This window comes from Dasypus novemcinctus, chromosome 21 (genome assembly GCF_030445035.2).
Source record: "Dasypus novemcinctus isolate mDasNov1 chromosome 21, mDasNov1.1.hap2, whole genome shotgun sequence".
Classification (NCBI taxonomy): Eukaryota; Metazoa; Chordata; class Mammalia; order Cingulata; family Dasypodidae; genus Dasypus; species Dasypus novemcinctus.
The window spans coordinates 14,579,679-14,603,854 of NC_080693.1; the positions used below are offsets into that span (position 1 = coordinate 14,579,679).

The 24,176-nt window shown below is 49.2% G+C and overlaps 1 protein-coding gene across 2 annotated transcripts in view; it reads right to left on the reverse strand.

Annotated features, from left to right (window-relative positions):
* Positions 1–253: 253 nt before the first annotated feature.
* Positions 254–24,176, reverse strand: part of TOP3A (DNA topoisomerase III alpha) — a 77,007-nt gene continuing 53,084 nt past the window's right edge. For both annotated transcript variants that reach the window (XM_058283357.2, XM_058283356.2), the window contains 7 exons: positions 23,994–24,123; positions 19,931–20,044; positions 19,667–19,832; positions 18,713–18,856; positions 16,706–16,828; positions 14,959–15,659; positions 254–2,847 (listed from right to left, as the gene is read on the reverse strand). In XM_058283357.2, the coding sequence (XP_058139340.1) occupies positions 2,669–2,847; positions 14,959–15,659; positions 16,706–16,828; positions 18,713–18,856; positions 19,667–19,832; positions 19,931–20,044; positions 23,994–24,123 (1,557 nt within the window). In that variant the 3' untranslated portion in view covers positions 254–2,668. The remainder of the gene's footprint in view (positions 2,848–14,958; positions 15,660–16,705; positions 16,829–18,712; positions 18,857–19,666; positions 19,833–19,930; positions 20,045–23,993; positions 24,124–24,176) is intronic.

Sequence of the window (24,176 nt, forward strand, 5' to 3'; positions counted from 1 at the left end):
GGTTTTGACCTTTATTTTGACCTTTACCTGCTCAGAATCAGGCAAAAAAATAAACAAGAGAATAGAAAACTGGGAAATAGAAAATTATGAATACCCTAATGTAACCCAAGAATAAATCATATGTATAAGATGTATTCTTTTTGTAAATTAAACTTACAAAACACCTTCTCATCAGGAACACTTGAAAACTGTGTCCAACAAGTGGATGTTCCATTCATTTCTCTTGGAGCTGGCCAGTTAAATGCTATTTCCATTTTTTTTTTCCCAAAAGATTTATTTTTTTATTTCTTCCGGCCCCCAAGTTTGTCTGCTTTCTGTGTCCATCCGCTGCGCCTTCTTTGTCCGCTTCTGTTGTTATCAGCGGCACAGGGATCTGTGTTTCTTTTTGTTGCGTCATCTTGTGTCAGCTCTCCGTGTGGGCGGCGCCATTCCTGGGCAGGCTGCACCTTCCTTCGCGCTGGGCAGCTCTCCTTATGGGGCGCACTCCTTGTGCGTGGGGCTCCCCTACGCGGGGACACCCCTGCATGGCAGGGCACTCCTTGCACGCATCAGCACTGAGCATGGGCCAGCTCCACACGGGTCAGGGAGGCCCAGGGCTTGAACCGCGGACCTCCCATGTGGTAGACGGACGCCCTAACCACTGAGCCAAGTCCGCTTCCCCCATTTTATTTTTTAATGCTATGAAGAAAAAAGTCTTTGTGCATATAAGCTTTGTCACGAGGACCGGTGGCTGGAGGGTGAGCCACAGGTCAGGGCATTCCAATGTCCTTAGGATCCCTTGCCTGACTGCATTCTAAAAGCATGTCAGAGAGGGGAGCGGGCACAGCTCAGTGTCTGAGAGTCTGCTTCCCATGCATGGGGTTCCAGGTTCAATCCCCACTGCCTCCAAAAAAAAAGTTACAATGAGGTTCAACTTCATCCTACTAGGAAGGCTGAAAAAAAAAAAGAAAAGAAAACAGGAAAGTGACAAGTGTTGACAAGGACATGGAGAAACTGAAACCCACCAGCACTGCTGGAGGGAACGCGAATGGTGGAGAGCAGCCTGCGGAGGCTCGGCAGCCCCACGTGACCTGGCAGTCCCACTTCCAGGTGAGTGCCTACAGGGCTGGAAACAGGGAAGCAGATGCGGCTTTTGCCCGCCATATGCGAGGGCCTGGGTTTGATCCTCCTGGTGAAAAAGAGGAAGTACGCTCATGTGGTGAGCCAGCACCCACGCGAGTGCCCGTGCAGTGAGCCAGCGCCCGCACAAGTGAGCCACGCAGCAAGATGATGATGCGACAAAAGAGACAAAAGAGAGTCAGGGTGAAGCACAGCAGAGACCACTGAGGTGGCGCAGCTGACAGGGAACCTCTCTCCACATCAGGGGTTTCCAGGATTGAAACCGGTGAGTCCTAGGAGAGAAAATGACAAGACAACACCGGCAGCCAAAACAGCAGGGTAAGAGGAGGGGAAGGGGGGAAAACTTTTAAAAAGTAAATCATAAAAAACGAAACAAAACTGAAAACAGGAACTCGGACAAAAACGTGTCCGTGACTGTTCCTAGCGGCATCATTCCTAATAGCCCAGGGTGAAACAACTCAAGTGCCCATCAAAGGATAAATGGACAAGGGGACATTACCCAGTCATAAAACGCGTGGGGTACTGCTACGTTCTACAACACGGATGGCCCTGAAAGCATGCCGAGTGCAAGGCCAGACACAGAGGGCCGGTGCTGCCTGGGCCCACTCACAGGAGGCGTCGGGAGGAGGCCGATCCAGAGAGGCAGAGCAGGTCAGCAGCTGCCAGGGCTGGGGAACAAACAAGGCCCCAAACAAACGAGTCACCCGCCCACTCCCACTGCCTTCAGAGGCTCCAGGAGGAATTCCAAGAATCGGTAAGCCCCACCTGGCTCCCACCCAGGGCCCAGAGCGGTAGGTCTGACGGAAGGGCAGGAGCCGAGAGCCCCCGACCGAGACCAGCGTGAGTCTTTGCCCAGCAGCCATCTGGACCCCACTTCTCTGTATTTCAACTCAAAAGCAGGGTGGTCACCTGTGGCTCACAGCTTGAAGCAAGGAAGATCCGTGGCCCCTGCAGAGGCTGCGCGATGAGGCCAGCGCTGTGCACCTTGTGCGTCTGCCCTGCCCCTGTGGAGCGGACGGGGGGGCAGCATGGGGCTGGCGGGCCTCCCCAGCACGCGGGCGCCTGTACCCGTTGCTCTGCAGACCAGACACACCCACACCCAGAGCTAAAAGGCGAAGAACCCTTTATTAAGGTGCGTGAGCTGTGGGGGTCCTGGCAGCCGTGGCTCAACTGCGGGGGAAGAAAGCTGCCTGCAGATACAGCTTTACAACAAGAGCCGCTTCTTAGCAGCCCCCTTCTTTCTTGGGGTGTGTGGGAGAGAAGCCCTTCGGGCTGTCAAGGAGAACAAGGCTGCCCAGAGCAGCTCTGGGGGTGCCAGCTCCCCAGTTAATCCTCTGGTTGCCGACTTCTCCCCTTGCGTGATCACCAGGAAGCAGCTTCCGTGACTGCCGGCGGTGGCCAAGGCCATTCTGAGCCCTGGGCAGGGGACCGCTGTCCAGGGGAGTTTCGAGTTTCCAGGACTTGGCCACCTGTTCATAGTTAAACCAACTCACTTGTCCAGACAAAAGGGGCAGGTCTGATGGAGCGGCCCTGTCCACTCTACCTGCCCTCATCTGTTCTGAGGACAGAAGGGGCGGGTGTGTCCAGGCTGGTGGCAAAGGCTGCACTTCCGGGGTTTCTTGGCCATGGCCCCAGGGTCTGTGGAGTTGGCCCGGGGCCTCTTGCTTCTGGCCTCTGGCCCCTGGGTTCCTCCTCTGCCTCCCAGCCAAGGTGCGGCTCCAAACGGGCCTGTGGGGAGAGAAAGGGGAAGGTTGAGGTTAGAACTGGCAGGTGGGTGTGTGGCGGAGAGCACCCAGACTTTGCTAACAGTCAAGTACAAAGCACAGGCAGGCTCTCTCCTCAGCCTGTGAGGGCAACTTGACAATGTCCAGACACAATGCGCTCACCACACCGCCCCCTCCCCTCCCACTGTCCTGGTAAGGAAGGCTCGGGTCATTTTCCACAGAAACAGACCCAAACAAGTAGCAACTCAAGGTCAGGAGCTGAGGCCACAAAAACGAGTAGGCCTGAGACCACCAACCTGCCCCCTCCCCTTCCTACAAGGAAACCTGAGCCTTTCCAGGCCCTACGACATAAGACCTCTGAGCAGCAGCTGCCCGATTATGCAGGACGGTCCATCAGTGAGCCTGGAGGTCAGATACCACTTCTCTTCCTGCTGCTGAGAAGAGTGACCTTGCGTGTTAGATGCGTGTAAAGAGCAGGATTCTCTTTCACACACGTGCCATGTGACTCTGTCCCTAGGAGGATGCCTCTGAACCCTCTATCCCTGGGGGCTGGCTCTCAGGCCCTGCACTTCCTCCCACACTCTCTGGGCTGCTCTTGTGTGGGCAGGGCTGGCAACAGGGTACTAGAATCCATCTGAGACTAATGAATTCAACTTCTTTATGAAACAGGAACTCTGTGCAAGGCTGGCAGGTTGAGACCGAGGCGGAGTGGCTGAATCACTGGGTTTGGCCCAGCTCTGGGCAACAGCGATGCTCGCACTGGCCCTGCCAGTCATTCACGAGTATTCACGAAGCTTCTGAAGCCAGGAGGGCCGGGGCCATTCCAGGGTGCTTCTGTGAATGTTCTCTGACGTGACCGGACGTGACCTGACGTTTGGGTGCGAGTTCTCATGCTGCCCGTTCTGGGGTTGCTGGACCTGAGCTGAGTAGCCTCAAGCAGGTTCTAGAATTCATCAGGGCGAGTTTCTTCATCTAAGAAAGGAGGCTGCCAGCAGCTCAGGCAGTAGGGGGAGCGGGAGAGGCCCGCAAGATACCCAAGAGAAGGTCAGCTTGGCCTAAGGGGCGGGCAAGGGGGAGCCCGAGAGGAGGGTGGCGAGGCTGCCTGCAAAACCTTCTGTGAAAATGGAAACAAAGCCACACACACACAGAAAAAAAAAAAAGGCAGCAGGAAAGGATAACTCTGTAGACAAAAAAGTGCAACCAAAAGGGAAAAAGAGAAAACAAGATGAAGTGGCTAACCAAGAAATTAAAGATTTACCTGCAGAAAATGGAGAAACTAAAAATGAGTTCAATCTCTAATGAAGCAGAAAGAAGCCACGTCTAATTAACATCGTACACCATGTCACATCAGTGGTCCCTGTTTCTCCCTTTTTGTACAGTTCAGAGGAATACTTTTATCAACTATGTTTAGATGCAAGTTTTTTAGGAGCTCTGGAAGAACCATTTCAAAGGAGATTGGAATCCCACCATATCCCATTTTATAAGTGTAAGTGATTTTTTTTTTTAAAGAGAGGAAATCACTTGCTGGCTTTTATTTTTTGGTACAACCAGAAGATAGTGGGATATTGAATTATGGGAAGCTTTGACAGTCTTGGATGCCAACCTCACATCCCACAGGGTGGGGGGTGGCAGCTTTTGCCCCTCTAATCCAGTGCACACTAAATGGTGATTTGGAGTCACAGGCATGCCCTTAATATGTGTTGAGCATTTAAATGACTTCTCTTTCCATGTTTTTTTAGAATTGTTTCTTAAAACCACTCCCTGACCTTGGCTCTCCCTGTCAAAACTCTGTGCACTCTGTCACATCCTTGGTCATGGGCATCCAGATTGTCTAGCTTTGTCATGTGCTGTGAAAGATGGGGAATGTGAGTTTGCAGAATTAGCTGGATTTATGATGTAACAGTTTATCGACAAATGAAGATTGGTATTTGATATCCGCTTACGGAAAACTTGTCTTGAAATTTTAAGATGGAAAGTCACTGGAATAACTTTGGAAAAGAATTGTAACTTCATGGCTTTTTAGGTTTTTGGTACGTACATTAAGAATTGTGTATAGAATCAAACGCTTAAGCAGGAAGATGGTGTCAGCTCTCTTGCAAAGCGGGAGAAGGCACAGAAGTCCCCCAAGGGAGCTGCTCTGGGGACCTGCAGACCAGGAGGGTGCCACATGCACCGCCAGGAGGGGCTGGGGATGCAGAGGTGAGGTGAAAGGGAAACCTGAGTCAATGCCCCCAGGGCTGGAACGCCACCTATCCCCCATCCCTGATGCCTCGGTAAACCCTGGGCTGAGGGGCCAACAAAGGGACAGGATGTATTCCTCCCTGGGAGGAGAGAGAGTGCAGCTGAAGGCTGAGTGTGGTTTCTCTCCGGTGAATGTAACCAGCGTAGCTAGAATGGCTGGTTAGAGGAGCTTGAAGAAGTCATCTCCACGGAGGGGTGTGTGGAGGAGCGCCATCTGCTGGCCTGCTGGGGAAGTGATGGACGGCAAGGCTTGTCTATGCGCCATTAGGGGCTCCCAGCCCGTTTTCATAACTTCAACGGCAATCGTAAAGATTTAGAAAAAAATTGAACCAAAAATCAAAGAATAGTTGTGAAATAAAACCACTCAAGTAGAAGAAATGATCCACAGAGTAAAAGCACCAACATAATCAGATGCCTAAATATCAACCAAAAAAATAACTAAGAAACAGGAAGATATGGCCCAGCCAAAGGAACAAACCAAGAATTCACATAAGGCACAGGACTTAAGATGACTAATCAATGATGTCCACACAAACCTCTTTAATCAATTTAAGGAGATGAAAGAAAATATGACTAAAAAGATAAAGAATATTAGGATGGCAGTGAGTGAACATAAAGAACAATTTGAAAGTCTATCAAAAAGTAACAAAGCTTATGGCATGAAAGACACAATGGATGAGAATAAAAACACATCAGAGGGGAGCAGATGTGGCTCAAGTGGTTGAGCATCTGTTTCCTATGTATGAGGTCCTGGGTACAACCCCAGTGCCTCTTAAAAACAAACAGAAAAAAACCCCAAAATAAACCAACTTTCATTGGGGAATGGATGCAGCTCAGTGGCTGAGTCCCTGCTTCCTATGTATGAAGTCCTGGGTTCAATCCCCAGTACCTCCTACAAAAACAAAACAAAACAAAACAAAACATTAGAGGAATATAATAGATTTGAAATGGCAGAAGAATGAATAAGTGAAATCAAGGACAGAATATCTGAACTTGAACAGATAGAAGGACAAACAGGAAAAAGAATGGAAAAAATTGAACAGGGTCTCAGGGAACTGAATGACAACATCAAACACAGAAACACACATTATAGGTGGTCCAGAAGAAGAGAATGTAAAAGGGAGGGGTAGAAAGAATATTTGAGAAAATACTGACTGAAATTTTGAAACCTCCATGAAAGACATGAATATCAATATTCAAGAAGGACAATGTACCCAAAATAGAATAATTCTGAAGAGCCTTACTCCAAGACATGTACTATTCAGAATTTCAAATGCCAGACATACAGAGAGGATTCTGCAAGTAGCAAGAGAAAAGCAACACATTACTTACAACCCTCAGTAAAGCTAAGTGCTGATCTCTCATCAGAAACCATGGAGAGGAGGCAGTGGTACAAAATAATTAAGGTACTGAAAAAAAACACAAAATACTACCAGCCAAGAATTCTTTATCCAGCAAAACTATCATCCAGAAATGAATGCAAGTTTATTGTCTTCACAGACAAACAAAAACAGAGTTTGTTACCAAAAGACCAGATCCACAAGAGACATTAAAGGGTGTGTTACAGCCTGAAAGGAAAAGACAAGGGCAAGCGGCCTGGAGAAGAGCGTAGAAATGAAGATTGTAAGTTAGAGAAACTGAACTGAAACGGTTAAAAGACAGACAATAATAAGATATGACAAAAGAAAGCCAAGGGATAAAATGGACGAGAAAAATTACGCCTTTATGGTAGTAACACTGTTATTGGATTGAATTCCCCAGTCAAAAGACACTGAATGATAGAATGGACACAAAAACATGGGCCATCTATCTGTTATCTACAGAAGACTCGCCTTAGGTGCAAGGACACAATCAGGCTGAAACTGAAAGGTTGGAAAAAGAAATTCCATACAAAGAGTAAAAGAGCTAGAGTAGCAATACTAATATTGGATAATAGTTGGGACTTCAACACACCGCTCTTAGCATTAGATAGAAGATCTGGACAGAATATAAATAAGAAAACGGAGAGCTTGAATAATATGATAAATGAACTAGACCCAATAGACAAACATAGAGCATACTACACCCCAAAACAGCAGGACATACATATATTCTTAAGTGATGCTTCCCTAGGATAGAACATATATTAGGACATAAGTCAGATCTGAATAAATTTTAAACTATTGAAATTATATATAGCACTTTCTCTGATCTACTAAAGTTGGAAATTAATAGGTAGAAAAAGGGAAAATTCACAAAGATATGGAAATTAATATATTCTTAAATAATCAGTGGGTCAAATAAGAAATTGCAAGAGAAATCAGTAAATACCTCAAGATGATTGAAAACAATAATACAACATATAAACACTTATGGGAAATGTGAAGTGGATTTGGCTCATCTGACAGAGCATCCGCCTACCACATTGGAGGTCCAGGGTTCAAACCCAGGGCCTCCTGGTCCATGTGGTGAGCTGGCCCAGGCGCAGTGCTGATGTGTACAAGAGTGCCCTGCCACACAGGGGGTCCCCTGCGTAGGGGAGTCCCCTGCACAAGGAGTGCACCCCTCAAGGAGAGCTGCCCCACACAAAAAAAGTGCAACCTGCCCAGGAGTGGCACTGTAAACACTGAGAGCCGATGCAGCATGATCATGCAACAAAAAGAGACAGATTCCTGGTGCTGCTGACAAAAATGCAGGTGGACACAGAACACAGAGCAGGGGTGGGGGTAGGGGGTGGGGGTGGAATAAAGAAATCTTAAAAAAAAAAAAACAACTTATGGGAGAGGACAACCAGCAAGATGGTGGTGAAATAAGGAGTCCTAGAGTTAGCTCCTGCTACAGGGCAGTTAGTAAACACCCAGAGCTATCTGGAGCTGCTGAAGCATCTCTTTGGGGGCTTCAGGAGGCCAACAACAGGGCCTCCTGCAACATCCTTGAAGGAATGGAAGGAGGAGACTGCCCATCTGCAGAGAAGACTCATGAGGAGAGTGCTCCACGCCCCAGAGGCCAGTGCCCATCCTCCACTGGAGGCACAAGCCACCTTGGGAGCTGTTCTGTGGCTGGAATTGAAAGCTCCACTTCCCAGAAGGGAGGAAGAGACGGTTGGGCACCAACTTCAGCTACTGATGAGTGAATTCAGCGGGCTAAAGTATAATCCTGAGAACAGCTGAAATTTGAGCCCGTCCAAGTCAGAAGGAGGCCAGTAGCCGCCATCTTAACTCTGCGCCTGGCATGAGGGGAAGCAGGGCTGATTGAAAATCACAGTGCTGGCTTCTTTCCATCCAGATCAGATCGCAGCTCTAGCCTAGGTCCCAGTGCCACCTACAGCAGGGAGGAAGCTGTGGTGACCTGCGCCAGGCTCTCTGGGAAATTACTGGCCAAGCCGTGGAGGCTAGCAATTACCCTATGTTGGTGGCAGAGCCACCCCAGGAGCTAGTCTGTGGCTGGAATTGGAAGCTCCATTTCCCAAAAACAGGGGCGGAGGAGAGGGTTGGCTGCCGATTTTGGCTACTGATTGGTAGACTCAGATGGCTAAGATATAACCTTGGGAACAGCTGGGGTGTGAATCTGCTCAAGTCAGAAAGAGGCCGGTGGCCACCATTTTGACTCTACCTGCAGCCTGAGGGGAAGCTGGGCTGACCGAAAACCACAGTGATGGTAGGAACCAGCTTCTTTCACCCTGATCGGCCTGCAGCCCTAGGCTAGGTTTCAGCCCCGCCTCTGGCAGGGAGGAGGCTGGCGGGCCCTGCACCAGCCTATCCAGGTAACTGCAGGTACCTTTGGCTGGCACAGACTGAAAATCAGAAGTCTACTGGGGCAACTGTGGTCATCTTGGACCTGCACTGCATAGATTGCTGCCCACACCTGCAGCTCCATCCCCGCCAGGCAGGGGAGAAGGGCATGAAGCTTCTTCAGTCTCTCTGGGCAACTACAGTCTAGGCCTGCACGACTTGCATTACTACACACGGTTGTGGCTCTGTCCCTACCCCTGGCAAAGTAGAAAGGTGGGAGAAGCTTCACTCGTCTCTGAGGCAGTGCAGGCATCTTAAGTCTCGACAGCTTACAGCACCAACTACATCTACTATACAAGCAGCAATGCAGAAAGGGCAAAACAGCCCTAAACTACAGAGAGAAACTGCACCCAGAATAAATATATTTAGTAAGCCAGATGCTAAGACACCAACAAAAAATTAAAATCCACACCAAGAAACAGGAAGATATGGCCCAGATAAAGAAACTAGTTAAGACTCCAGATGACATTAAAAAAATAGCAGATCTTACAGGAAAGAAAGGCACAATAAAAAAATTAAAAATGCACTGGACTCATACAACAGCAGATTTGAGGAGGCAGAAGAAAGGATTGGTGAGCTTGAAGAAATGGCCTCCAAAAGCAAACATACAAAAGAACAGATGAAGAAAAGCATAGAAAAAATTGAACCAAGGTCACAGGGAACTAAATGACAGCAAGAGATGTACAAACATATGTGTCAAGGGTGTCCCAGAAGGAGAAGAGAAGGGAAAAGGGGCAGAAGAAATATCTGAGGAAATAATGGTATAAAATTTCCCAACCCTATTGAAGGACATAGATATCTGTGTCCAAGAAACACAATGTACTCCCATCAAGTAAATCCAAATAGACCAACTCTGAGACACATACTAATAAGAGTGTCAAATACCAAAGACAAAGAGAATTCTGAGAGCAGCAAGAGAAAAGTAATATGTAACATAAGGGATACCCAATAAGGTTAAGTGCCAATTTTTCACAAGAAACCATGAGGCAAGAACAGTGGTATGATATATTTAAGATACTGCAAGAGAGAAACTTTCAGCCAAGATCTTATATTTGGCAAGACTGTCTTTCAAAAATCAGGGTCATTTTAGAATATTTACAGATAAACAGAAATTGAGAAGTCTCAATTTCAATCAAGAGATTGGCTTTGTAGGAAATACTAAAGGGTGTGCTACAGTCTAAAAAGAAAAGACAGAGAGAGAGGCTTGGAAGAGGGTCTAGAAATGAAGATTATATCAGTAAAGTAACTAAAAGTATCAAAAGAGTGGTGAAAATAAAGTATGACAAACAAAACCCAAAGGTCAAACTGGGTGAAATAAGAACTGCCTTTACAGTAATAATATTTAATGTTAATGGATTAAACTCCCCAATCAAAAAACACAGACTGGCAGAATGGGTAAGAAAATATGAGCCACCTATATGCTGTCTGCAACAGACTCACTCACCTTGGACCCAAGGACACCCATTGAAAGTGAAAGGCTGGAAAAAGATATTCCACATATGCAGTAACAAACAAATAAATCCCATTTACAATAGCAACTAAAAGAATCAAATATTTCAAATATTTAGGAATAAACTTAACCAAGGATGTAAAGCACTTGTATTGAGAAAACTACAATGCATTGTTAAAAGAAATCAAGAGACCTAAATAACTGGAAGAACAATCCATGCTCAATTCTGTCCAAATTGATATACAAATTTAATGCAATTCTGATAAAAAAATTCCACTACCATTTCTTAAATAAATGGAAAACAAAATTATCAAATTTATTTGGAAGGGTAAGGGGTCCTGAATAGTCAGAAAAATCTTAAAAAGGAAAAGCGAAGTTGGAGGACTCTTACTTCTGGACTTTAAACCCAGATTATCTAGCTACAGTGGAAAAAACAGCATGGTACTGGCATGAAGACAGACAGACCAATGGAACCAAACTGATGGTTCAGAAACAGACCCTCACACCTATGGTCAAGTGAATTTTGACAAGCTTGTCAGACCCACCCAGCTCAGGCAGAACAGTCTATTCAACAAACGGTGCTGAGCGAACAGGACATCCATAGCCAAAAGAAAGAGGAACCCTATCGCACACCTTATACAAAAATTAACTCAAAATGGATCAAAAACCTAAATATAAATGTAAGAAACATAAAGCTTCTAGAAGAAAATGTAGGAAAACATCTTCAAGACCTGGTGGTAGGTGGTGGATTCTTAAAGGAGATAAGAGGAGGACTGAGATGGACTACTGATGCTTCATGTATGTAGAAGTTTTAATTAACTTGACTGTAAAAGTGTGGAAATGTATATTATTGATGGTAACATATTATAGTGAGTTAACAGCTCGTTTATAAATGGGAATGTAGCTGGAAAGGGTAGACTAGGGATGGAAATGTCAACTGAAAGAAAGGTAGAGAATAATTAAGGGACTACATAATTCAGAGGTGGGTGAGAAGTGTGGTTGACGGTACAGTTGCAAGAGTGTCCCTTGTGATCTAGAGCAGATATACTCCACTATTGCAGGGTGGTGGGAATATGGAGAAGCATGGGAAAAATACAGGTGGAGCGACCTACGTACTGTGGTCAACAGCAATACTGTAATATTCTTGCATCAGTGCCAAAGGTGAACTGTGTTGATAACAGGGCAGTATGGAATAGTGCGCCAGTATTGGCTATGGACCATGGTTAGTGGTAACAGTGTGAAGATATTATCTCATAATCTGTATCAAATGTTCCACCAGTGTGGTGTGTTGATAGAGGGGGGTTGTATGGGAATTCTGCATGTGTATGATTGTTTTGTAAGTTCACAACTTCTGTAATAAAAAAATATTTTAAAAATAATAGGGTGGTTTTTGGGGAAAATACATCAAATGTAGAATATGGACTATAGTTAGTATTATGATTTTGATAATATGCTTTCATAATTTATAACAAATGTCTTACAACAATGCAAGGTGTTGGTGGTGGATTAATGTATAGTTGAGTTGGGGCGAAAATACACCAAATGGAAGGTATTTTGGTTACGGAATGGATATAGCCAGTTGAGCTCCCACCTACCACATGGGAGGTCCTGGGTTTGGTTCCTGGTGCCTCCTACAGAGGACGAGTAAGATAGTTGCTATGACAGGCGACTGTGGTAAGCTGGTGCAAAAATGATGCAACAAGGAGACACAAAGAGTAAACACAATGAGAGCGAGCAAAGCAGGGAATGGAGGGGGCTTGAGCCATTGGGCGCCTCTCTCCCACGTGGAAGGTCCTAAGTTACATTCCCAGTGCCTCCTAAAAAGAAGACCAGAGAGAGCACACAACGGAAGGACACACAGAGCAGCACAAATAAGGAAGGGGGGGTGGAATAAATAAATAAAAATCTTAAAAAAAAAAAAAGATACTTTGGTTAGTAATAATATTTTGGGGATGCTCTTTCACCATTAGTTAAAAATGTTTGGGAAACGGACTTGGCCCAGTGGTTAGGGCGTCCGTCTACCACATGGGAGGTCCGCGGTTTAAACTCCGGGCCTCCCTGACCTGTGTGGAGCTGACCCATGCGCAGTGCTGATGCGCGCAAGGAGTGCCCTGCCACGCAGGGGTGTCCCCACATAGGGGAGCCCCACGCGCAAGGAGTGCACCCATAAGGAGAGCCGCCCAGCACGAAAGAAAGTGCAGCCTGCCCAGGAATGGCGCCACCCACACTTCCAGTGCCACTGACGACAACAGAAGCGGACAAAGAAACAAGACGCAGCAAATAGACACAGAACAGACAACCGGGTGAGGGGGGGAATTAAATAAATAAAAATAAATAAAAAAATCTTCAAAAAAATGAAATAAAATAAAATAAAAATGTTTCACAACAATGCAAGGTTATGGTGGTGGGGTGAGGTAAGAGAGCCCTGTATGATTTTCTTTAAGATTTATTTATTTTTATGTATTTCTCTCCCCTTTCCCCCCTCCCCCAGTTGTCTGCTCTCTGTGTCCATTCATCTGTGTTTCTTTTTTGTTGCATCATCTTGTTGTGTCAGCTCTCTATGTGTGCAGCGCCATTCCTGGGCAGGCTGCATTTTCTTTCGTGCTGGGCGGCTCTCCTTACGGGGTGCACTCCTTGCACGTGGGGCTCCCCTACGCGGGGGACACCCCTATGTGGCAGGGCACTCCTTGCGCGCATCAGCACTGCGCATTGGCCAGCTCCACACGGGTCAAGGAGGCCCGGGTTTGAACCGTGGACCTCCCATGTGGTAGGTGGACGCCCTAACCACTGGGCCAAGTCCGCTTCCCTGTATGATGTTTTCTATGTTTGTTTTGTAAGTTCACAACTATTATTATACATTTACTGTTTATGTACGAGTGATATACTTCAATAAATTAAAAAAAAAAACTGCAAAAAAAAAAAAGCCAAAAGACTTGAATATAAATTTTTCCAAAGAGGAAATATAGTTGGCCAAAAGGTCCATGAAAAGATGCTCAACATCACTAGCTATTAGGGAAATGGAGATCGAAACTACAATGAGATACCATTTCACACCATACAGAATGGCAATTATTAAAAAAACAGAAAACTACAAGTGCTGGAGAGGATGTAGAGAAATAGGATCACTCCTTCACTGCTGTGGGACTGTAAAATGGTGCAGCCTCTAAGGAAGATGGTTTGGCAGTTTCTCAGTAAGCTAAATATAGAACTGCCATATGATCTGGCAATCCAGCTACTAAGAATATATTCAGGGAAGCGGACTTGGCCCAGTGGACAGGGCGTCCGCCTACCACATGGGAGGTCCCTGGTTCAAACCCCGGGCCTCCTTGACCCGTGTGGAGCTGGCCCACATGCAGTGCTGATGCACGCAAGGAGTGCCCTGCCATGCAGGGGTGTCCCCCGTGTAGGGGAGCCCCACGCGCAAGGAGTTGTGTGCCCTATAAGGAGAGCCACCCAGCACCAAAGAAGGTGCAGCCTGCCCAGGAATGGCGCCACCCACAGAGAGGTGAAACAAGATGACACAACAAAAAGAAACACAGATTCCTGCTGCTGCTGATAAGGACAGAAGCGGTCACAGAAGAATACAGCAAATGGACAGAGAGCAGACAAGTTGAGGGGGGAGAAAAATAAATACATAAATCTTGAAAAAATATATATAATCAGAAGAACTGAAAGCAAGGAAGCAAACAGTTATTTGTACACCAATGTTCAGGGCGGCATTACTCCCGATTGCTAAAAGATGGAAACACCTAGTGCCTGTCAACTGATGCATGGATAAATTGTGTATAGGCAGGATGGAATAGTATTCAGCTGTGGGGAGGAATGAACTGGAGAAGCACACGACCACGGAGGAGCCCTGTGGACATCAGGCTGAGTGAGGTAAGTCAGACACAAAGTATGCATACTGCACGGTCCCAGTCATGTGAACTAAATGCAATGAGGAGACTTCTGGGGTTGGACAATGGTGTGTAGGTTGATGGGAGATGGAGTGTGAGCTGAGAAGGGGGAGGTGATGCTGAATGTACGTAGACCGTTTAATAAGGTCAATTATAAATATGTGGTAATGGATGGAGTTGATGGTAGCATGTTTAATGAGAGTAACAATAACAAAAAATAATTGTGTACAAACTGTTCATAATGTCTGTGTACCAACCTTCAAAACAACCAACACAATCTCAGTTATGAAAGGAAAAAAAAAGAGAGAAGCAGCTGATGACCACGATGGTTTACCAAGGCCATGAAGAGCACAGGCTGGGCAGTCAGGCAGGCCTGTGGCCATACCTTGGCCATCACTGTATGACCCTGAGCAAGACGCCCTTTGCCTGGCTCTCTCTCCTCACCTGTCAAGTGGGGGCCAGTGCTGACTTAATAAGGGCTGACAAAGGTACATGTGAAGGACACCGAGCCCAGCCCTGGACACGGAGCAGGCTGCTCCATCAGTGGCAGCAGCCTTTTGTTCTGCAAGAAGCCTGGGCACTGGATGCCCTTGAGGGGGACCATCAGGACCATGGAGGAGCTCAGATGGCTGCCCCGTGCCCTCCCCTGCACCCCCAGGCAGGCCTCTGCACGCCTGTGCACGCTCCTCCACTTCTCTAGCCCTGGGGCCAGCGCCTCAGGGCGGGTGCTGCCAGGGATACAGCCCAGGCCTGCTCACCTGGAGCCACATTCTCGTCGACCCACTGGAAGAAGCCGCACTGCTGCTCGCGTGGCCTGGAGCACGTGTGGAACTGGCGCCCCTTGTTGGGCCCGTCCTTCTGCACGGTCCGCGTGACGGCAGGCTGGCTGCACAGGCAGGAGGTGCCGCCAGCAGTGCCCTCGCCAGGGCCGCCAAGCCCACCCGGGTGGCTCCCTGAGCCTGGTGGGCGTCCCTGGGAGCTTCCTGGGGGCCGTGATGCTGCGGAGCGTGGTTCCTGGGCTCCGGGAGGGCTGCTGTCGGCCCACAGGAAGAAGCTGCAGCCTCCCCCGCTGCACTTGTAGAACTGCCGGCCTTGGTTGGGGCCCTCCTTGCGCACGGTGAGCAGCAGGGCCTCCTGGCCACAGTTGCAGGTCACACAGTTGCTCTCGCCGGCAGCGGTGGGTGCTAGGGGAGGCCAGGCCAGCGGCCTTGCAGGTCCAGGCTGCCTGCTGCCAGGAGGCTGGGGGTGGCCATGCTGGCTGCTGTCCATTCTGTTCAGGGATTGGCTGGCCTGCAAGTGGCCAGAGGGCTGGCTGGCTGGCTGCAAAGCTCTGGGGGTGCCCTGTGAAAATCTCAGGCCCAAGATCTCCCTCAAGGTCTCGTCACAGCCACCGATGCAGCCCACAAACTCCAGAGGCATGGTGGGGGGGACACTACCACGCTTGAACTTGAACTTCAACCTGGTGGGGCCAGAAGACAGGGAAGAAGCATTAACATCCAGGGGTGAAGTCCTCCCCTGGGTGCACAGAGAGCTGTGCTCACCCTGGGCCGCCCAAAGCACCTCCGAGGCCTGAGTACCAGGCGGTGTGAGCCCCTCCAATGCCCACCCGGGCACAGGCTGGGAATCGGGGCAAACGGAATCCAAGAACCCTGCACGGTCACCAGCTAGAGGCCTCACTAAGGCTGTCGGTCACGGCACCAGCAGCTCTCAAAGTGCGGCTCAGGGACCCTCCCAGGTGAGGTCAAAACTATTTTCACACCAAAGCTAAGAACTTATGTCGGTTTTGCTCTTCATTCTTCCACCTGTGCACAGTGAACTTTCTGGAAGCTACAACACAAGGTAACTCAGCAGATTGGCTACAGAACCAGTTATGAGAATCAGACATTACATCTGCAAAAATGGACAAAAAGGCCATGTGTTTCACTTTTACTTTTTTGCTTTGGAAAACTGAAATTTTATCATAAAAATGTATTATTTATGTGAACAGGTAACATGTTTATCCTTTAAATGAATTAATAAATTAGTATTTCAAAAGCTGTCTCTGCTTCAGTATGGTAAATACTGACAGACACAATCCACCCCTGAGCTCTCTGGGCTCCTTGATGATTCAACAGAGTAAAGGGGTCCTAGAGCAAAGTGTGAATCACTGTTTGCCACTAGGGTGCTGAGAAAGTACGTACAGCAAACACGTCTTTTCTAAGCCTGCCGTAGCAATGACTCTCTGGAAAGGCGGGCAAAGGTGACAGCCTGGCTTATTTGTGATGTGTGGAGGGCGCCTCCCCAGCCAGCTTGGGCTTCCACGCCTACCACAGCAGGGAGGGGACAGCGAGCACGGCAGAACCCCCTGGCTGCAGGCTTGGTCTGCCACTGAGGGCAGCTAAACCCCGAAGTGCCCCAGGAGGAGAGTCCCCGGGACACTACTGCCTAACCCGACCTAAGAAAGGAGGAGCCCTGCCCTGAGCACCCCCACATTGCGAGCAGACGCCCGGACTCTGCCCTGCTCACCGGTAAACAGGGTGTGGCTGACACACTGGGCACACACTGTCATCTCTGCTGGCTTCCAGGACAGAATCGGGAAACCACACAGCTGAGCGGCATTCTGGGAAGCCTGTGCAGCTCAGGTAGAACCTGGGGAGCAGAAGAGAAAGTGTGAGGTCGGAGCCACATACCAGGTGGGAATGCTCCGAGCTCAGCAGGTGCACCACGGGGATCCAGGCCTCCCCCACCCGGCAAGGAGACATTTCTTCAGCTGATCAAAGAGGACATTCGTTTCTCTGGAGGACCCTGAGGTGGGTTTGGTCACTGATGTAGAGTAACTCAGGAAAACTGACCTGCACTCAACCCCCACATCCCCACAACACTGCTGACCCTGCTCTGTACTTAGGAACAGACCCAGCTCGATGTGGTGCTGTGCACCCAGAGCCCCCTCCCTCCTCAGGACGATCCTGCCGCACGACATTCACGCTCGCCCAGGACGTGTGCACAGCGAGTGGGGGGCAGGGTCTGCCTGTCTGAGCAAGAGCTTTCACTCTTACCACCTGGACCATATGTCCTTCTCAGGAAGCATTTCTTCAAGCCTGCTGGTCAGAGCCTTTTAGGTTTGACTAGTGATGCACACGATTTACCGAGTTATACTTTGTGTGGGGCTAGATATGACTAGACCAACAACAAAAAAAATCACAAAACAAAGCCCAAACACCCAAACCTAATTATTTAAATAGCAAATTTACAAGCACAGAAATGGAAATTATTAGATAAATTCTAGAGTGAATTCCACACCAAAAAAAAAAAAGAAAAAAGAAAAAAAGGTCCTCCGGGGTAACTAAGAGAAGCATTCCTGTGTTATCAAGTACTTGGGGAATTCAGAGATGAAAACAAGCATTCTTTTCCTTTTTATTCCGACGATTACTAATTCATTTGCCTACTGTTGGCAAAGAAAAAGAACTGTCCCTCGACAGCATTTACTAAGTGCTCACAGGTGTGCACCAGGGCACCAGCCCACATCCCACGGTGGGCGACACGCACCCTGTGCCAGCCTCCAGCTCCGGCTGCTAACAGAGGCTCTGGGTGCAGGCTGGGCGGCCTCCTCCTCACTCAGGCAGCCACTGACAGCTGGGTGAGGGAGTTAGGGGAACTACCCTATTCACTCCGTGCTTTTCCTTCACCCACTGGAATGCTCCAGCAAGGAGGCAGCACAGCACAAGGCTCCTGAGGAGGCTGGGGGAAGGCGGTGAGTTGGAAGAGCTGGGTTCAGATTCAGCCACGACTGCTTAGCAGGGCCACCTGGCTCTCAATGAGCCACTGCAGCCCTAAGCCTGCGCCACTCCTTGATAAATGGGGCAGACAGAGTCGCCTCGCAGGCTGGCTGTGAGGACCAAGGAGGTAACAGAGCACCTCACATCCCGCAAGCCCCAGGATGGTCCATGGTAAACGGGGCTGCCGCCAACCTCCAGCACCCCCTCCCCACGAGCTTCACCCCTGGCCGTCAGGTGCTGGCTTGGACAACGAGGCCAGACTGGCAACCTGGTTCCCGAGATAAAGCCTTGCCCACTTGGCTCTATTACACTGAAAAGAAAAAAGGATCTGAGAGTTTCAGAGGCCAAACTAGAAGAGAAGGAAACTAGTGCTTGTTGAACATCTGGGAGGGATCAGGCCCCGTGCTGGATGCTTGGCCCTCTGTTACGTCATCCACACTCTCACCATAGCCCTGTGAGGCAGACACCATTGCCCTTCTTTGACAGAAGAGGAAACTGGGCTCCAAGTAGCTAAAGAACTTCAAGTTGCAAAGCTTATCCATGCGGCAGAAGGGGGATCTGAACCCATCCCCACCTGAAGACAGCCTGTCCACAGGGGACAAAGCCGCCCCCTGACCCCTCAGCGCTCTGTACCCCAGGGGCCGACCCAGCCTGTTACCATCGCATCTCCACCACCCCGGGAGGAACGACACACAAGTGACCCCAGCCACCGGGCCCACAGCAGGGCTGGGCAAGGAGGGGGGAGCTGAGCACTGACCCGCCGTTCTTCCTGGTCTTGAGCACCATGTCCTTGCTGCACTGCGGGCACTTCCTGATGGGCTGGGGCAGGGTGGGGTAGATCTCTTCTGGCTGGGCCACTTGAGCCCCCTCCCCAAAGTACTGGGACAAAGCCTCGTCCAACCTGAAGAAGAGACAAAGTTGCAGAGCAGCTGCTCTCAGGCCGCAGGCTGTCAGCACCCCTTGAGTGCACAGCATGCCTATGGCCGCAGGAACTAGCTAGCCAGCGCAGCCGTAGGCCTGAGGCCGAGGCCAGAGAGCAGAGCGAGTGCTGAGCTCACAACAGGCCCTGCTTCTGGCCGCCTGGCTCCTGGCCTCCTGGCTCCTGGCCAGCTGCTGGAAGGAATCCAGCTCCAAGCAGATAAACTTCTGCCTTGTCATTGGCCACACATTAAACAAATGAAACTGCAAAGCGTCCATGCACAAACTCCAGAAGTCTCTGTCTGGGATTAAGTTTAAACTAGCTCATGCATTTCTTTTCAAAATTGGCATGGGGTGGAAAACACATTATTTCTAATAAAATCGACAAAAATGGATCATGCACCAGCATCTGGACGGTGCTGCAATTGTGCCTTTTGTCAAGACAGAATTAAAAGCAAGAGAATGGCATTTCTGAAGCAAATAACCCAGAATAATTGGACTAGCTCTTTTTGACAAAGGTCTATGAAAAAAGGCAAAAATAAAACTCAGAGGACGAGAACCCCAAGTGCGGAATGAAGACAGGCCCTCAGCCAAGGAAACGAGACAGTGGTGAGGATGGTCTAGGCTGGCAGCGACCAGCTGCCCAAAGGGCACAAGTTAGGAGCAGTTCCGCCACAGGTTTTCTCCTGAATCGCTCCGCGACGTTAGGGAGCATGCTTTGTCTGGAGATGTTAGTGCTGAGACCGCAGAGGTAAATGATCCCGTAGACAGGAAAGCAGGGTCTGGCACTCACTTCTTGGCTTTAGCCACTGCTTCAATAAAAACCTGCTTGTATTTCTGGACCTGCTGCCTCAAGACCACCAATTTGTCCTTCTTGCCCTCACAGATGAGCTTCAGGTCGGCTTCCAGCTCGGCCCGGAGGTCAGGCTTGGACATCTCATAGCCCATGGAGTCATAGCCTGGGGGGAAAGTGCGGTGCTAAGGCCCACGCCGACCCTGTGGGCACCCTGGACGTGACCATCCGCTGTCACTGCAAGCCCCTGCCTCCCGCCTTTACCTTCCACCAGGCCCATGCCCAGGTGGCCTGGGAGAAACCGCTTGTCCGCCGTGAGCCCCACGTACATCCGGGCTTTGATGGTCTCGATGTGCTCGGCGTGGGTAGCATCGGTGCCTGCAAGCCATGTTCTGGTTACTAGAAGGTTAGTGTGGACAGCTCCCGAGGGCCAGCTCCTCCCAGAGGTCCGGTGGGAGCCTCGATCACAACAGGACCCTTCCTCTGCCTGGTCCCGGCCCACGCTAGAACTCACAATGGCAACCTCAAAGCTAGCCCCCATCCGCAGACTCCTCACATCCAGGTACTCAATAAACCAGTCTCTCCTCTAAGCCCTTTTCCTCGGCTCCACATGTCCCATCACAGTGGGAGCCCACCCTCCCTCCTCTGCATCAGGACAACATCCTCTGTCTCCTGCTTCTAGACTCTTCCTCAGCTCACTGGATTCTCTGTGCTGGGGCAAAGAGATCCTTTAAAAAGTAGCTCTGCTAGTAGGGAAATTAAATCAAAGCCACACTGAGATACCAGTTCACACCCACTAGGATGGCTATAATAAAAAAAGACAAACAATAACAAGGGATGGTGAGGGTACAGAGTAATCAGAACCCTTGTACACTGCTGGGGGGATGTAAAACAGTGCAGCCAATGTGGAAAATGGCCTGGCAGCTCCTCAAACAGCATTTATGGGCTTTAATCACCAGGGACTTTACTGCACAGATAGCTGATTACATCTACATCAATCAGGGAGATGGCCATCAGCCAAGAGTGACGCTTCACCCAATCAGCTGAATGCCTTAAAATGGGAAGTGATTTCAGCATTCTGAGAGAACTTCCCCGCTCATCTTTGGACAGCCAACGTCTCTCAGAAACTAATCAAGGACCTTCACTGGACTTTCATCAGAGCCCCTGGTTGCTGCCTGCATGCGGAACCTGGACTTGTGCATCCCCACGGTCACGTGAGAGACTCTGATAAAATCTCTGACTATTGACAGACATCTCCTGTTGATTCTGTTTTCCCTAGAGAATCATGACTAATATACAGCTACCACCTGACCTGGCAATTCCACTCCCAGCAATACTCCTAAGAGTGTTCAAACAAGAACTTGTACACAAACATTCACAACATTATTCATTATAGCCAAAAAATAGAAGCAACCCAAGTGTCCATCAGATGAAAGAATGAGTCAACATGGTCTAGTGCTATAATGGAATATTATTCAGCTGTAAAAAGGAATGAAGTTCTGGTACATGATACAACATGGATGAACCTAGAAAACGTTAAGTGAAATAAACCAGACACAAAGGCCATATATCATATGATTACATTTATATGAACTGTCTAGAAAAGGCCATAGAGACAGAAAGGAGACCAGTGCTTGTGTAGAACTGAGGAGGTTGGGGGGAATTGGAGGGTGACTGCTGATGTGTATGGGGCTTCCTTTTTGGCAAAATGAAAATGTTCTATTAGTAAAGTTGACTGTGGGGATGGTTGTACAATTAGTGCTATAAATCACTGAACTGTACATTTTAAATGGGTAGGTTTTGTGATAGGTGGTAGATTAAATGTAGCCCTGTGTCGCTTCTTAGAAATCTTGCATGGCTCCCTGCTGAGCACAGGCCAACACCCAAGCTCCTCGGCTGGACACACAGGCCCTGCACACTCCGGCTTGACTCCCCTTCCCAGCCTCCCCTCTCTGTGCCAAGCACACCTGGTGAGTGCCCCCTGTTCCCATGCCTTTGCGCACGTCCTGCCCTGTGCTGGGCTCGCCTTTATCCTACCGGGAATTCCCCTTACATTTCAGGGTCCAGCTCAAATGGCAGCCCCCCATGAAGCCCCTTCCCACCTGCTCCCCACACCCCCACTGCCCTGCACTCAATGGCTGGTGTGGTGTGCTCTGCTTCCAGGGAAGGACTCATCATCTTTGGGCCCAGTGCAGGGCCATATAATTGTTAAAGAATAAGTCATGGGGAAGTGGATGTGGCTCAAGTCATTGGGCTCCTGTCTACCATATGGAAGGTCCAGGGTTCAATTCCTGGGGCCTTCTGGTGAAGGCAGCTGGCCCACGAGGAGAGCTGGCGCAGCAAGATGACTCAATAAAAAGAGCCACACAAGGAAGCAGCTGTGGCTCAATCAGATGGGCTCCCATCTACCATATGGGAGGCCCTGGGTTCGTGTCCTGGGGCCTCCATGTGAAGGCAGGCTCGCCCGCATGCTGCAGAGCGCTGCCCAGGCCACAGACGCTGCAGAGAGCCAACTCAGAAAGGTGACGCAACAAAAAAAGGGAGACAAGCAAAAACACACAGAGGAGCATGCAGCAAATGGACACAGAGAGCAGACAGCAAGCAAACCGCAAGCGGGGAGGGGAAATATAAATAAAATAAAATAAAATAAATACAGACACAGAAGAATGCACAGCAAATGGACACAGAGAGCAGAGAGCAAACAAAAAGCCTCAGGGGGTGGGGATTAAAAAAAAAATAAAAAAAGAGACACAGAGGAGAGACAATGAGAGAAGCAGCAGACCAGGGAGCTGAGGTGGTACAAGAGATTGAGCACCTTTTTCCCACTCCGGAAGGTCCCAGGATCTGTTTCTGGTGCTGTCTGAAGAGAAGACAAGCAGACACAGAAGAACATATAGAAAATGGACACAGAGGGCAGACAGTGAGGGGGGAGAGGAATAAAACAAATCTTAAAAAAAAGAATAAGTCACGATGGAGGCACTGCCTCTATTTTGACCTAAATCGTGGCTTCCTGAATATATTCCACTGGTGGTCACTGAGCTCCAGGTTGGAGCACTTTCCAAGTCGTAGAACCATGACAATGAAAGGGTCTCCATTCCCCCGACTTGGGCTCCAAGAACACACCCGAGAGCTCCATCTGCCCCTCGTCCTACCGCTGCCTTTCTGTGCTAGGTGTGCCCGAGCCAATCCCTAGAGCCGAGCGGAGAGCTGATGAGGGAGGCAGCACAGGGTCGCCTGCGGAGCCTGAATGGTGCTGGGCACCCCGGACTTAATGGGAAAACACAATTCTGATTAGCTTTTTAAAAACCTTCCTTTCTGATTCCTCGACAATGTGGAAAACATTTTACTCAGAAGCTAAAAACATGGCCTCCCACAGCTAATAGCAGGGTGGCAGACTCAGATGCCAGCAGGGACCTGCCTTTAACTTGCAGGTGTGTGAAGCCACATGCGAGCAGTGGGAAGCACGGGGGCTGAGCAAGGCAAGATCGCACAACTGTCTACGGGGGCAGCCACGGGCGTGGGGGAACCACAGCATCTGATACGAGAGAGGATGAAGGGAAACAGACGTGGCTCAAGCAGCTGGGCTCCCGTCTACTATACAGGAGGTCTAGCGTTTGATGCCCAGGGCCTCCTGGTGAAGGCGAGCTGGCCCACGTGGAGTGCCGGCCCACACAGGAATGCCTCACTGTGCCGGGGTGCCCCCGCGCAGGAGTGCCGGCCGATGCGGAGAGCTGGTACAGCAAGATGATGCAACAAGAGACACAGAGGAGAAACAATAAGAGACATAGCTGAACAGGTTGCTGAGGTGGCACAAGAGAATGACTGCCTCTCTCCCATTTCGGGAGGTCCCAGGATCAGTTCCCGGAGCCACCCAATGAAAATACAAGCAGACACAGAAGAATACACAGCGAATGGACACAGAGCAGACAATGGGGGTGGGGAGGGGGAGAGAAATAAATAAATCTTTAAAAAAAAAAAAAAAGGAGATAAAGATTTTTTTGTCCCATTTAAATGAACTCAAAATAAAACCAACAAAAGTCTCCATGACGGGGAAAAAGTCTGTGGACAGGTCAGTTGGAGAACTCTGAATTACAGGAAAGCCTCTGTCATTACAAATATGCTTCCATGTTAGATTCAGGACAATGGTTAAGAGCAGTGGCATGGAGTTCTTTGGACCTGGGCTTTAATACATTCACAAACTCAGTCTCACTTCGAGTATAAGGTGGGGATCAGAACACAACCCCTACGCCAGAGAGCTGCCGTACAGCGCAGTGAGACCCGGTGGCTGGCGGTGCACGGAGGCTAGCCGCCCTGCCGTGTTACTGACCGATGCCGTGCTTTTCCATGAGGGCAATGAGGTCCGCTTCGGTCAAGAGTTGGGGCGGACTGGTCTCCCCATCCACCATCTCCACGGTGCTGGGCTGGAAGCGGGATCCTCTCTCATAGACAGGGAGAGTCTACAGAGAGCAGCAGGAGCATCAGTCAAATCATCCTGTCCACCCCTCAGAAC